The following is a 13261-nucleotide window of genomic DNA, read 5'->3' as shown; positions in this document are numbered from 1 at the left end:
GATCATTTATAGACATTAGCAAAACGACATCTATTCGTTGTGTTGGTCATTCATTAGTGCCTTAGGAGGAGGAAGGGGGGGGGGGGAATAATCGTTAAATACATTTGTCTGGGACGACCAGTCACTGGGAATGGGCATGTGTGTTGTAAAAATGGTTCAGATACGAACGTTGCATGCATGCATCATTTAAAGTGAGATCACTTATTTATCGTAATGCAAGTAGCACTTGTGAAAATATAATCGGTGAATGATTCAGCACGGTCGATGTCGAGAGGGACAGTGCAACGCCGCGTACAAGGCGTCTGTCGGAGTTGTTGGACATCGCGAGAGAAGGAATCTGTGACACCAGGAGGCGCGATTACTGCGCCGGATATGGGCCACGTGACGGTCGGATATGCGACGTTGCAATGCATTCGCGCAGGTGACTCGACATTTTTAAAATGTAAAATCAAATTCTGCATCGGCAGTGTTAAAACTTCGGACAAAGAGAGGTTCCCGTCTGTGCGCTGACTAGCCCCTGGCCATGTGATCGTGGAATTTACACCACGACCAGCAACAGGCAAGGGCGTCAGGAATACTCCTTGGACAATGTTCCACGCGTGCCTTGCCATCCTGTCCCCTGGCATAGGGACGTGGATGGGCGACAGCCAAGTACAGCAAACTCGTGGACAGTGCTGACAAGTACATTGTTATGCACCCTCCCCAGCTTCGACCCACGCAGACCCTGCGTGGAGAAGGATGGTCATCATACCTGTCAACCCCTTATCAGTGCCCTACCATATTACAGACAAATTCAGACCTTATTGGTCACCCCGTGCCCCTTATAAATCTCAACGTTGATCCTACAAAGTCCCACCACAAGGGAGAAACACAAACAAATAGACACAACATGTGGTTGTTGCCCGTAGTGAAACGGCTGTACGCCGCATGAACCTGAACACTCAACTTGCCCGGACAAGAACACGGGGTAAACCGCATGGATTGACAGCTGTGGGTCACATGACCCTCACAGGCCATACAAGTCGTGGCTGGGAGAGGTTCTCGCCCAGCAAAATGGCCTGCACATGGTACACAAATGTTAGACGTGTGTGCACCAGGGCCCAGTCCCCTCCCCATCAGCCTCCCATTTTTTTTCCCAAGTGTCCAACCAACCTTTCTCACTTCAAGAAACCTATCAAACTTCGTATCTATCACAATTTTAACAGTGCTGTTTGTTGCTGGCAGATTGGCGTTATTTGGGATTTATTTGTGTGGACAGCTCCGAAAGCACAACAAATAAACACGCAACGAAGACGTAAACGCGCGCCCAGATGTTGATCAACCAACGTGAAAACAAAGGGACACTTAAAAAAGCGCGCACACACGCACTTTTGTTTTCCACGGACAATCTTGTTGCTGGTGGATGTGGCGAGCCACACACAACAACACCGACGTCTGCGTCTCTCGAGTTGACGAACAGTTCAACCGTGGCGCGTGCGAGGGAGAAAGGGGACGGTTCCTCTGTTCACTTTGCGTCGCCGGGGATGCGCGGCGCCACGATGTGAGCGGGGATCTGCAAGCACAGCGCGCAGGCGCACGGGAGCCCGCCGCCCCACGGGTGGAACACGGAGCCGAAGGAGCAGGGCGGCGCTTTGAGCTGATGGTGATGATGCTGCTGCTGATGATGATGTTGTTGGTGATGCTGATGGTGATGGTTGAGCGGCCCGTGGCTGTGCCTCGCGGCCCCCGTAGGGCCCGGAGCCGCCGCTAAGCCCGCGGCCACCCCGGCTGCCAGCGAGGAGGTGAGCGCCGCGTGGTGGTGCAGGGGGTGATGGTTCCCGATGGGAGCGCACGCGTGGAAGGCCGAGTGGTGGTGGTGGTGGTGGCCGCCGCCGCCGGCACCACCACCACCTCCGCCACCGGCAGCACCGCCGCCGACCACGACGCCGCCGCTCCCGGCGCCGCTGGCGGCGGCGGCGGCGGCCGCGGCGGCGGCGGCGGCGGCGCCTCCGACAACGGCGGCGGCACCGCCGCCGCCACCGCCGCTGCCGCCGCCACCGTAAATTTCGCTCAAAAGCCTCTTCATCTCGTCCAGGGAGCTGTTGAGCATGAGGATGTAGTTCCTGGCGAGGAGCAGCGTGGCGATCTTGGAGAGCTTCCTAACCGAGGGCCCGTGCGCGTACGGCATCACCTCCCTGAGGCCGTCCATGGCCACGTTCAGATCCTGCATCCTCTTGCGCTCGCGGCTGTTGATCTTCAGCCTCAGCTCCTGGCCGCACGGCTCGCCAAGCTGCTCCTGCTGCTGCTGCTGCAGATTGTCCAGGTCCTCCTTGGACAGCCTGGAGCGAGATCCACCCCCACTTCCGCCCAAGCTCTTCATCTTCATCATCGACGACGACGCCGATGTACTACCGCCGGTGGTCTTCGTGGTGGCGGTCGTGTTGGTGGTGTTGGTGGTGGAAGAGGAGGAGGAGGTTCCCCGACCCTGAGCATGGTGGTCTCCGTGGGTGGCTCGAGGTTTGCCCGGCACGCCGGCCGTGTAGGCGGTGGACACCGCGGCGCGGCTCGTGGTGGAGGAGACGGTGGACGAGAGGCCCTGGAGGTCGGACGAGGCGCTGATGAAGACGTCCAGCTCCGGCGAGGAGGATCTACTCGACATTGAGCTGTTGTCCGAGTCCATCTGACGGATGGAGGCACGGAGGGGGAGATGTTAGCGCGACATACTTAGAGAGATGTTAGCGCGACATACTGACAGAGATGTTAGCGCGACATACTTACAGAGATGTTAGCGCGACATGCTTAGAGAGATGTTAGCGTGACATACTTAGAGAGATGTTAGCGCGACATACTGACAGAGATGTTAGCGCGACATACTTACAGAGATGTTAGCGCGACATGCTTAGAGAGATGTTAGCGTGACATACTTAGAGATATGTTAGCGTGACATACTTAGAGAGATGTTAGCGCGACATACTGACAGAGATGTTAGCGCGACATACTGACAGAGATGTTAGCGCGACATACTTAGAGAGATGTTAGCGCGACATACTTAGAGAGATGTTAGCGCGACATACTGACAGAGATGTTAGTGCGACATATTTACAGAGATGCTAGTGTGACATAAGTATAGCCCTCTTTCAGACCACGGCTGCATGAAGGCCTCCACTTTCCTCTGCTGGATGAAGGCACCCCCCTATCCACCGCTGGATCAATGGATGACCCTACCTACGCCGTGTGCTCGCGGGGCGTAGTTTGGCCATGCTTCATCACAGCCGGTCAGTGTGGGTTCGTGAAACAGGCGTGGGTGGGAGAAGACGCTCTGCCCGGTTCAGCTACCACTTTGCCACTGATGTGCGCCGTGACTGGGAGTCGAGCACATCGCTACCGGGTTGGTAGCGTGGCGCGCTAAGAGCTGCACCACCGCTCCCCCACTCAAAACGCGAACGTGTTGACACGTGCTCTTGCTAGGGGTACAATCCAGCAGTGGATTGATCATGGCTGATGCAATCACTGTGACTTACGAGCACTATAAAACACACTTTTTGGCGCTTACACGAACACATTCCATATTCGTTATTTCACGTCTGCATTATGTCATGAAATATACATTATATAATCATCAGCAGCCATTGTAAAGATTAGCAGAGATACAATGTTTTATTACGAAGACCGTGACTATATGTGTGTCTTACCAATGCATGCGTCATATATAAGCAGAGGTCATAACGTTCATAGCAATTAACACGCGCGTAATGCAGCGAATGAGCTCCACACCGGCATAGCGAATGTAATCCAGTGTGTGTGTGAATAAGTAGCCAGCTACCGAGATAATAATGTGTATAAGAACCATCCCGGAACGTTCTAACGTTGGGCCAACGTTCATTCAACACCAGGCAAACGTTAGACCAACGTTCGTTCAACGTTGGACCAATGTTCGTCCAACGGTAACCCATTGCTCAATGGTCACGAGAAATGTACTGTGTGAGTGTGTGCGCGCTCGCTCGCTAACAGCACTTGCCCCAACAGTTGGTAAAGGCTGTTCTTCACGCGGTTGTTCCACCTGATGAAGATTGCTTGTGTTGCGATCGAAACGTCGTGATTTGTTTAGTTTTATTTCTACCTACGTGACTTTACCGAAAGAACCAAAGAGTATGTACGGGGGATCTTTGCGTGAAAGTGTGTGTGTGTGTGTCAGTGCATATCTATATATGTATGCTCTACGTATACATACTTACAAACATTGCACGTGTGTGTGATGTACATATATATTCCCTTTGCTGCATGCGTATATGAACTCGCCTGTACAATTACACGGATTTGACTGTACATACGAATTCGATTGTATATTTAAACGGATGCTGCGTGAATATACAAACTCGCTTGTACATTTACACGAATGCTGCGTGAATATGCGAATGAGTCAGAGTACACGTGCTAGACAAATGTACGTGTGCAGAGAGACGATGCGTAAAAAAGTGAACGTGCATGTGTTCACGCGTGCGCATCTGTGTGCGTGTGGCTAACCAGTGAACGTGTTCACGCGTGTGGGCGCGCGCGGCTAGCCAGTGGACGTGTTCACGCGTGTGCATGTGTGGGTGTGCGTGTGGCTAGCCAGTGAACGTGTTCACGCGCGTGTGCATGTGTGGGTGTGCGTGTGGCTAGCCAGTGAACGTGTTCACGCGCGTGTGCATGTGTGGGTGTGCGTGTGGCTAGCCAGTGAACGTGTTCACGCGCGTGTGAATGTGTGTGTGTGTGGGTGTGCGTGTGGCTAGCCAGTGAACGTGTTCACGCGCGTGTGGATGTGTGTGCGCGCGTGTTCGTGTCGGTGTTCGGCAGCTTCAAGGGAGACCTTGGCGGGCTGGCGGGCTGGCGGGCTGGCGGGCTGGCGGGCTGGCGGGCTGGCTGGCTGGCGGGCTGGCGGGCTGGCGGGCTGGCGGGCTGGCGGGCTGGCGGGCTGGCGGGCTGGCTGGCTGGCGGGCTGGCGGGCTGGCGGGCTGGCGGGCTGGCGGGCTGGCGGGCTGGCGGGCGGGCTGGCGGGCTGGCGGGCTGGCGGGCTGGCGGGCTGGCGGGCTGGCGGGCTGGCGGGCTGGCTGGCTGGCGGGCTGGCGGGCTGGCGGGCTGGCGGGCTGGCGGGCTGGCGGGCTGGCGGGCTGGCGGGCTGGCGGGCTGGCGGAGTCTTCGGCTCGGGGCTCTGCGTGGCCGCTCGCTGCTGCTGCTCCTGCAGCGGCTCTCCCGCAGAAGTCGCTGCTCTGCCCAATGCCTCCGCAGTCTTTATCGGGGCTGCACAATGCAGCAGCAGCGGCAGCGGCGGCAGCAACAACAACAAAAAAACCCCACAATGGATTTTGTTTCTCTCGCCCCCCCCCCGCCCCCCCCCCCTTTGGGGTTCTTTGTGTTCTGGTCGGCTCAGTGGCGCCAATGGCTGGAGGAGAGAGAGAATAATGGGGGGGGGGGGGGGGGGGGTTGGTTGCTCTTGCTCGCTCGTTTGCTTCGTGCGAACACTCCAAACAGACGGTGGGCCATTCCACGTTCATGCGGCAAGAGCTTGGCATCTCAAGTTGTGTCCATCGCTTAGCGACCCCCATAAACAGGACGATTCAGGTTGTTCTGCATCGGACACTCGCTCCAACGAGCGGTGGACATTCCACGTTTCTGTGGCAGGAGCTCGGCGTCTGCATACAACTACGACTGATGGAGTTTGAATTTCCATTGAGTTGTGTTCTGCGATTAGCGATCGCATGAAGAGATTAATTCAGGTTCTGCTCCGTCGAATACTTCAACGAGCGATGGACATTCCACGTTCCTATGGCAGAAACCGGTTATATGCATGGGAAACTCGCTGTTGAATCTCTATCAAGCGGTGTTCTGTTGTTTAGTCCACCCCCTGCGAGATGATAGGTTCGGAAATGTGTTATCGAGCTTGGGGAGCCCTTCAGCCAGCAGTGGATTGATCATGGCTGCTGCGAGAAATAATATTTCAGATATCACTCGCCGTCGATGTTACCCGCAGCCTGGGATCGAACTCGGGTGACTCGCTGCGCTGTTCGTCGTGCAGTGCGCTAACCACTGTGCAACCGCTCCGCTTCCTAACTATGAATCAATTCTTGTTATTTTGAGAAGTGCTGAACGAGTCCGTGATCGTCACCTCGCGTGGAGTGGTGGCGCAACGGTTAGCGCACTGCGCTACCAAAACACCGGTGGCTCGAGTGATATTTAGATCGCACCTGGGCGCTACCCTTTCCCCTTGACGCCGACACGAGCATGGTGAAGTATGGTTACCGAACATCCGCGACAAGCACGCTATTGGGGAGACGCTGCATCCAGCGGTGGAATTATGATGCTAATTGGTATTTAGTTGGTACGGGCGCTGTTGTAATCATAATTTATTTCTGGGTCGATAAAACGCGTACCGTTCTGTGATACTTCAAGTGGGTTCATGGCCTACTGCACTCACAGCTATCTTCACCGCAATGTATATATATTTAATACAACACTCGAACAAAAAACTTAATTCGATTCTTTAATTCCAGGGTGATCCGGAATCGCGGACCAATCATCGTTTCGCTTTTCATATATATGTGAATGTATGTTTAACTTCTTTCGCACCGTACATAGCCAATCGCGCTCATCGGAAGTGCGGGGTGAGGATAACAAAACTAAACATAAAAAGCGGTTCGAAAGGAATGAGTTCAACAAAATACGTGCACATGTTTGCTTATTAAGTGCCGTGATTCATTATAAATGTAGCCCTAACGGACGATCAGTGAGTGAGTGTTGTTATCAGGCAGTGTGTGTGCGTGTGCGAGAAAATCCCTTAATGTTAAGTAACGTCTCTCTAAAGGACAGCCACTGTGAACTTTCCACACAATGGTGGATATTTTATCTACCCCGGAGAGATGATTGATGATGGGCTAAATCGACCCCCCGATTGGAAATTGAACTCTCGACCCTTCGCTTGTATGTGATTGGGTCATCGTCAACATCCTTATCATCATCACGAATATTATCCGAATCATTATTATCATGAACACCATCATCACCATCAAAGTAAAAAATCATCCGTTATCACGAGTAGTATTGTTATTACAATTATAACATCATCGTTAGGAATTAATTTTAGCCGGGTCTGTCCAGGTTGGAGACCCGGTACCGGATTATTCTCATAGCACAAGTAACTACTACACGTGTAGTAGCTACACGTGTAGTAGCTACGGGACCCGCACTTTCAAGGGCCCTGCGCTAAATGCTTTCAAACTTTCAATTTCGGTTCAGTGATTCTGCACTTGCTCTATTACTATAGTACTGTGCCGTCTTCAACTTTTATGAACGACTGGGTGTTTAAGGTTAGTGATTTGTCGCATTATGTGGCTCTATAGCAAATGAAAAAATACAATTACTTTACTATGCAAGTAAAAAATGTGTTTTAATATGTTTGTGTGTTTTTTTTTTATTTAGGGCCCCTTTATAACATCATACTACAGGCCCCGCACGAGCTTCATCGGGCACTGCCCGGCAACCCCACACTCATGGGAGCTCTCGCTACAGCTGTGGCTATAACTGGTCACGTGCCGTCAAACCGAAAAATTGTTCAGTGGAAATTAAGCCCATCGTAATATTATCATCATCATCACCGTCATGAATGTTGAGTGTGTGTGTGCTGCTGAGCGGTAGTGTAGAGGTTAGCGCGCTGCGCTACGAACCTTGGCGACCCGGGTTTGATTCTCGCTCACGGCCAACACCGGTGACGATTATCTGAACCGGTCCTGGGCCTCCCCTAGGTCGCCTCAGTCTCAAATGAGTACCCGGTGCGGTGTGTAAACATCCCCACTGGGGAGACAAAGGCGGCCGGGCGTGGTGCTGGCCACCCACCCCCTCGTGTGCCGTGCCGGCCTTCAGATGTGCTGCTCGCTAACAGCACTTGCCCCAACAGTCTGCTAAGGCTATACGGGGGATCTTTGTCTTTGCCTTTTGTGTCTACGCGCGTATGTGCGGTTGTGTCCGTCTCCGTGTCTGTGTGTGCCAGGTGGCACAGTGCATCTGCCAGTCATCTCAGCCAGGCAACCCGTACCACCTGGGCCCATCCCGTAACCTCCTGCCAGCAGCGAGCCTCCCACACGTCATGCGATAGCCTCACGGTGCACCTAGCCTGGCACACGCGCCTCGAATGACGGCTGCTGTTGTTGTCGCTGCTATTGTTATAATTATATGTACGCGACGGTTCCCGTATAAAATAAAGAAAGAAACAACGGGCTCCCGCCATAGGAACGTGCAATATTCTTCCCCCACCGCTGCGTCCTGGACCCCCCAAGGGTCAGACGAGATGAGCGAATGAACGAATCTCAGTGGGGGGTTCTCACCTGGTTAAATAAAAAAGGACAATCAATCAGTGAGCTAGCGAGCTCGTCAAACCAACCCACTATAAACGCCAGCCTCCCGTACAATGCAACAGATGCTACAAAGGGGGGGGGGGCAGGAGGAGTCGGGGGGGGGCACAGTTGGGGTGTCGTCTCTCGAACCCGCACCGCCGCCGTATCGCATCGTGCACATTATGCGAGTATCAGCGGTTCGAGCGCCATCCATTGCGCGGCGACTGCGGTAACTCTTCCACATGGGGCAATAATAATAATAATAAAAACGGGCCTCGGTTAAGAAAGCGTTGAGGGTGAGACATTACTGATTAAACGGCCAGGGGGTTCGTGTCGAGCGTGGCGCAAAAACACGGCCGCCTGATTTGCCGTGCGGAACAGCAGACCAAGCCAAGTGAAACAAACAACCAGCCCGTTCTGGACCACTCCCCCCCCCCCATCTCTCTCGATCTCTCGAGTGTGTGGAAGGCACCACCGCCAGCAGTGGCGTGAGAAGCAATTGCAGGGGACTGCGCTTTTGCCCTGTTAGCCGAGGAGCGTGACGCATGCTTGCACGTTTTAATGCGGGCAGACAAAAGTTAAACTAAACTAAACCAAACTAAACCAAAGTACTTTTTATTGTTAGCAGGGAAGACACCACCGAGTCATACAGAAGCGACCCGCCTATCGCAAATGATAGCTTAACAAAGTGGCTTATCATCGTGTGGACATTTACAGCAGCCAAATCCTCTAAACTCGTCTTCGAAATGTGGAGGGGAAACCCAGAGGACCCGGAGAATGATCCAAGCGACCATGGGGAGACAGAGAGAGAGACGCGTAAACTCCAAATATACAGCAGCAGACGTCAGGGTCGGGATCTAACACACGACCTCCTGCATACCTGGCGAGATCGTTAACATCTCCTAGCCTCCGCAGCGGTGGGAGTAATAGTGGCGATTTGGCGATATGACGATTTATCGCACTATATATCGCACGATATTCGGTCCACGGGGATGCTGCTGCCGTTGTGTATAATGGTGAAATGGTGTGATGGTGTGATGGTGTAATGGTGTAATGGTGTGATGGTGTGATGGTGTAATGGTGTAATGGTGTGATGGTGTAATGGTGTGATGGTGTAATGGTGTGATGGTGTGATGGTGTAATGGTGTGATGGTGTAATGGTGTAATGGTGTGATGGTGTGATGGTGTAATGGTGTGATGGTGTAATGGTGTGATGGTGTGATGGGTCCCCAGTGGGGTCCCCAGTGGGGTCCCCAGTAGGCTCCCCAGTGGGGTCTCTAGTGGGGTCCCCAGTGGGGTCCCCAGTGGGGTTCCCAGTGGGGTCCCCAGTAGGGTCCCCAGTGGGTCCCCAGTAGGGTCCCCAGTGGGGTCCCCAGTGGGGTCCCCAGTAGGGTCCCCAGTGGGGTCCCCAGTGGGGTCCCAAGTAGGGTCCCCTTTGGCAGACAGAAGAGTCGGGGCACGTGACCAAAACGCAGCGCTGCGGAGGAAGCAGCGAGGGTTTGTGGATCACCGCACAGATGTAGTTGTTGTTGTGAAACTCCCTTCCCGTGTGCGTCCATGGAGGTTCCGCAACCCTGGCTCTCCCCAAAGACGGCGATACGGCAAGTGGACTCATCGCCAACTTTTTCCATCTGTACGGAGTGGATACAGCGTTGCCCCCTCGCGCAAGGCGTTGGGATTCCTCTGCGTGCTCGGGCGTCCTCCTCACTTGATGAAGAATAATAATAAACACGGGGGCAGGACCCTCCAGCAAAGAGTCCCACGACTTAGAATGGCTCTCGTGATCAAATAAATTCGTTTTATAAGTTCGTTAAATAAGTACATTAAAATAGATTTTAGACGGTGAGGTCGTGACCGATTCTATGAATTTCAAGTGCTCGTGGCAAGGCCTCTGTTGAGTTAAACTGCAGCTGAATAACTTTAGGAATTATCTTTGCACGCACAACAGCTTAAGCGACACACAGTACGATAAAACTGTGAAATATAATTACAGTACACAGTTATGGGGGGGGGGGGGGGGACCGGTATGACGATAATCGTCGTATCGTATGGATTTGATGATCGTATCGTGAAAAAATGACATCGCAGCAGCCCTGGTTTAGCACTCAACAATATTTATTATTTCTCAGTGAGGCAGTGACAAATCACAAAATAACAACCGACAAAAACCCCCACAACAATATGCATGCACTGTGCGAACCTACCAGAACAAATGTATAATAGGCGACGTTTCGGGCAAACGGCCCTGATTCTTCAGAGCACGCGAAGTTTATATCGCCCTTGCCTCTCTGTGGACTGCACAAGAAAGTGCCGAGGGTGGTGGCGGGGTTGGCTTCGGAGGCAGAGGACGCGCGACTGGTGAAGGATGACGGGCCTGTGAAGTGCCTGTGAGAGTGTCAGTGTGTGTGTGTGGAGAGTGTGTGTGAGTGTGCGGAGACTGTCTGTGTGTGTGTGTGGAGAGTGTCAGTGTGTGTGTGTGGAGAGTGTCAGTGTGTGTGGAGAGTGTCTGTGTGTGTGTGTGAGAGTGTCTGTGTGTGTGCCTGTGACAGTGTCAGTGTCTGTAGAGTGTCAGTGTGTGTGTGTGAGAGTGTCTGTGTGTGTGTGTGTGAGAGTGTCTGTGTGTGTGGAGAGTGTCAGTGTGTGTGTGTGTGCTTGCCTGTGAGAGTGTCTGTGTGTGTGTGTGAGAGTGTCAGTGTGTGTGTGTGGAGAGTGTCTGTGTGTGAGTGCCTGTGAGAGTGTCTGTGTGTGTGCCTGTGAGAGTGTCTGTGTGTGTGCCTGTGAGAGTGTCAGTGTGTGTGTGAGAGTGTCAGTGTGTGTGTGTGCGGAGACTGTCTGTGTGAGTATGTGTGAGAGTGTCAGTGTGTGTGTGAGAGTGTCTGTGTGTGTGTGCCTGTGAGAGTGTTAGTGTGTGTGTGGAGTGTGTCTGTGTGTGCTTGCCTGTGAGAGTGTGTGTGTGTGTGGAGAGTGTCAGTGTGTGTGTGTGGAGAGTGTCTGTGTGTGTGTGTGGAGAGTGTCTGTGTGTGAGTGCCTGTGAGAGTGTCAGTGTGTGTGTGTGTGGAGAGTGTCTGTGTGTGAGTGCCTGTGAGAGTGTCTGTGTGTGTGTGTGGAGTGTGTCTGTGTGTGCTTGCCTGTGAGAGTGTCTGTGTGTGTGTGGAGAGAGTGTCAGTGTGTGTGTGTGGAGAGTGTCTGTGTGTGAGTGCCTGTGAGAGTGTCAGTGTGTGTGTGTGGAGAGTGTCTGTGTGTGTGTGGAGAGTGTCTGTGTGTGTGTGTGTGGAGAGTGTCTGTGTGAGTATGTGTGAGAGTGTCAGTGTGTGTGTGTGTGGAGAGTGTCTGTGTGTGAGTGCCTGTGAGAGTGTCAGTGTGTGTGTGTGGAGAGTGTCTGGGTGAGTATGTGTGAGAGTGTCAGTGTGTGTGTGTGGAGTGTGTCTGTGTGTGCTTGCCTGTGAGAGTGTCTGTGTGTGTGTGAGAGAGAGTGTCAGTGTGTGTGTGTGGAGAGTGTCTGTGTGTGAGTGCCTGTGAGAGTGTCTGTGTGTGTGCCTGTGAGAGTGTCTGTGTGTGTGTGCCTGTGAGAGTGTCAGTGTGTGTGTGAGAGTGTCAGTGTGTGTGTGTGTGCGGAGACTGTCTGTGTGAGTATGTGTGAGAGTGTCAGTGTGTGTGTGTGAGAGTGTCTGTGTGTGTGTGTGGAGAGTGTATGTGTGTGTGTGCCTGTGAGAGTGTCTGTGTGTGAGTGTGTGGAGAGTGTCAGTGTGTGTGTGTGGAGAGTGTCAGTGTGTGTGTGTGGAGAGTGTCTGTGTGTGTGTGTGGAGAGTGTCTGTGTGTGAGTGTGTGGAGAGTGTCAGTGTGTGTGTGCCTGTGAGAGTGTCTGTGTGTGAGTGTGTGGAGAGTGTCAGTGTGTGTGTGTGGAGAGTGTCAGTGTGTGTGTGTGTGGAGAGTGTCAGTGTGTGTGTGTGGAGAGTGTCTGTGTGTGTGTGTGGATAGTGTCTGTGTGTGAGTGTGTGGAGAGTGTCAGTGTGTGTGTGTGGAGAGTGTCTGTGTGTGAGTGTGTGGAGAGTGTCAGTGTGTGTGTGTGGAGAGTGTCAGTGTGTGTGTGTGGAGAGTGTCTGTGTGTGTGTGTGGAGAGTGTATGTGTGTGAGTGTGTGGAGAGTGTCAGTGTGTGTGGAGAGTGTCAGTGTGTGTGGAGAGTGTCTGTGTGTGTGTGAGAGTGTCTGTGTGTGTGCCTGTGACAGTGTCAGTGTCTGTAGAGTGTCAGTGTGTGTGAGAGTGTCTGTGTGTGTGAGAGTGTCTGTGTGTGTGGAGAGTGTCAGTGTGTGTGTGTGTGTGCTTGCCTGTGAGAGTGTCTGTGTGTGTGTGTGAGAGTGTCAGTGTGTGTGTGTGTGGAGAGTGTCTGTGTGTGAGTGCCTGTGAGAGTGTCTGTGTGTGTGCCTGTGAGAGTGTCTGTGTGTGTGCCTGTGAGAGTGTCAGTGTGTGTGTGAGAGTGTCAGTGTGTGTGTGTGTGTGCGGAGACTGTCTGTGTGAGTATGTGTGAGAGTGTCAGTGTGTGTGTGAAGAGTGTCTGTGTGTGTGTGCCTGTGAGAGTGTTAGTGTGTGTGTGTGTGTGGAGTGTGTCTGTGTGTGCTTGCCTGTGAGAGTGTGTGTGTGTGTGTGGAGAGTGTCAGTGTGTGTGTGTGTGGAGAGTGTCTGTGTGTGTGTGTGGAGAGTGTCTGTGTGTGAGTGCCTGTGAGAGTGTCAGTGTGTGTGTGTGTGGAGAGTGTCTGTGTGTGAGTGCCTGTGAGAGTGTCTGTGTGTGTGTGTGGAGTGTGTCTGTGTGTGCTTGCCTGTGAGAGTGTCTGTGTGTGTGTGGAGAGAGTGTCAGTGTGTGTGTGTGGAGAGTGTCTGTGTGTGAGTGCCTGTGAGAGTGTCAGTGTGTGTGTGTGGA

The 13261-nt window shown here is 53.1% G+C and overlaps 1 protein-coding gene across 1 annotated transcript; it reads right to left on the bottom strand.

Moving 5' to 3' along the window:
- Positions 1 to 1504: 1504 nt before the first annotated feature.
- Positions 1505 to 4857, bottom strand: LOC116953313 (uncharacterized). The gene is made up of 2 exons (XM_076074887.1): positions 1919 to 4857; positions 1505 to 1552 (listed from the first exon to the last, which is right to left on the bottom strand). Exons 1-2 carry the CDS (start codon positions 2657 to 2659, stop codon positions 1505 to 1507), a joined length of 789 nt encoding a protein of 262 aa, XP_075931002.1. The 5' UTR covers positions 2660 to 4857.
- Positions 4858 to 13261: the final 8404 nt, after the last annotated feature.

Source organism: Petromyzon marinus, chromosome 51 (assembly GCF_048934315.1).
Source record: "Petromyzon marinus isolate PM22_M1 ecotype Great Lakes invasive population chromosome 51, UKy_Petmar_22M1.pri1.0, whole genome shotgun sequence".
Lineage (NCBI taxonomy): Eukaryota > Metazoa > Chordata > Hyperoartia > Petromyzontiformes > Petromyzontidae > Petromyzon > Petromyzon marinus.
Note: the sequence above shows the minus strand (reverse complement) of the source record. Positions and strands in the feature narration are given on the sequence as shown.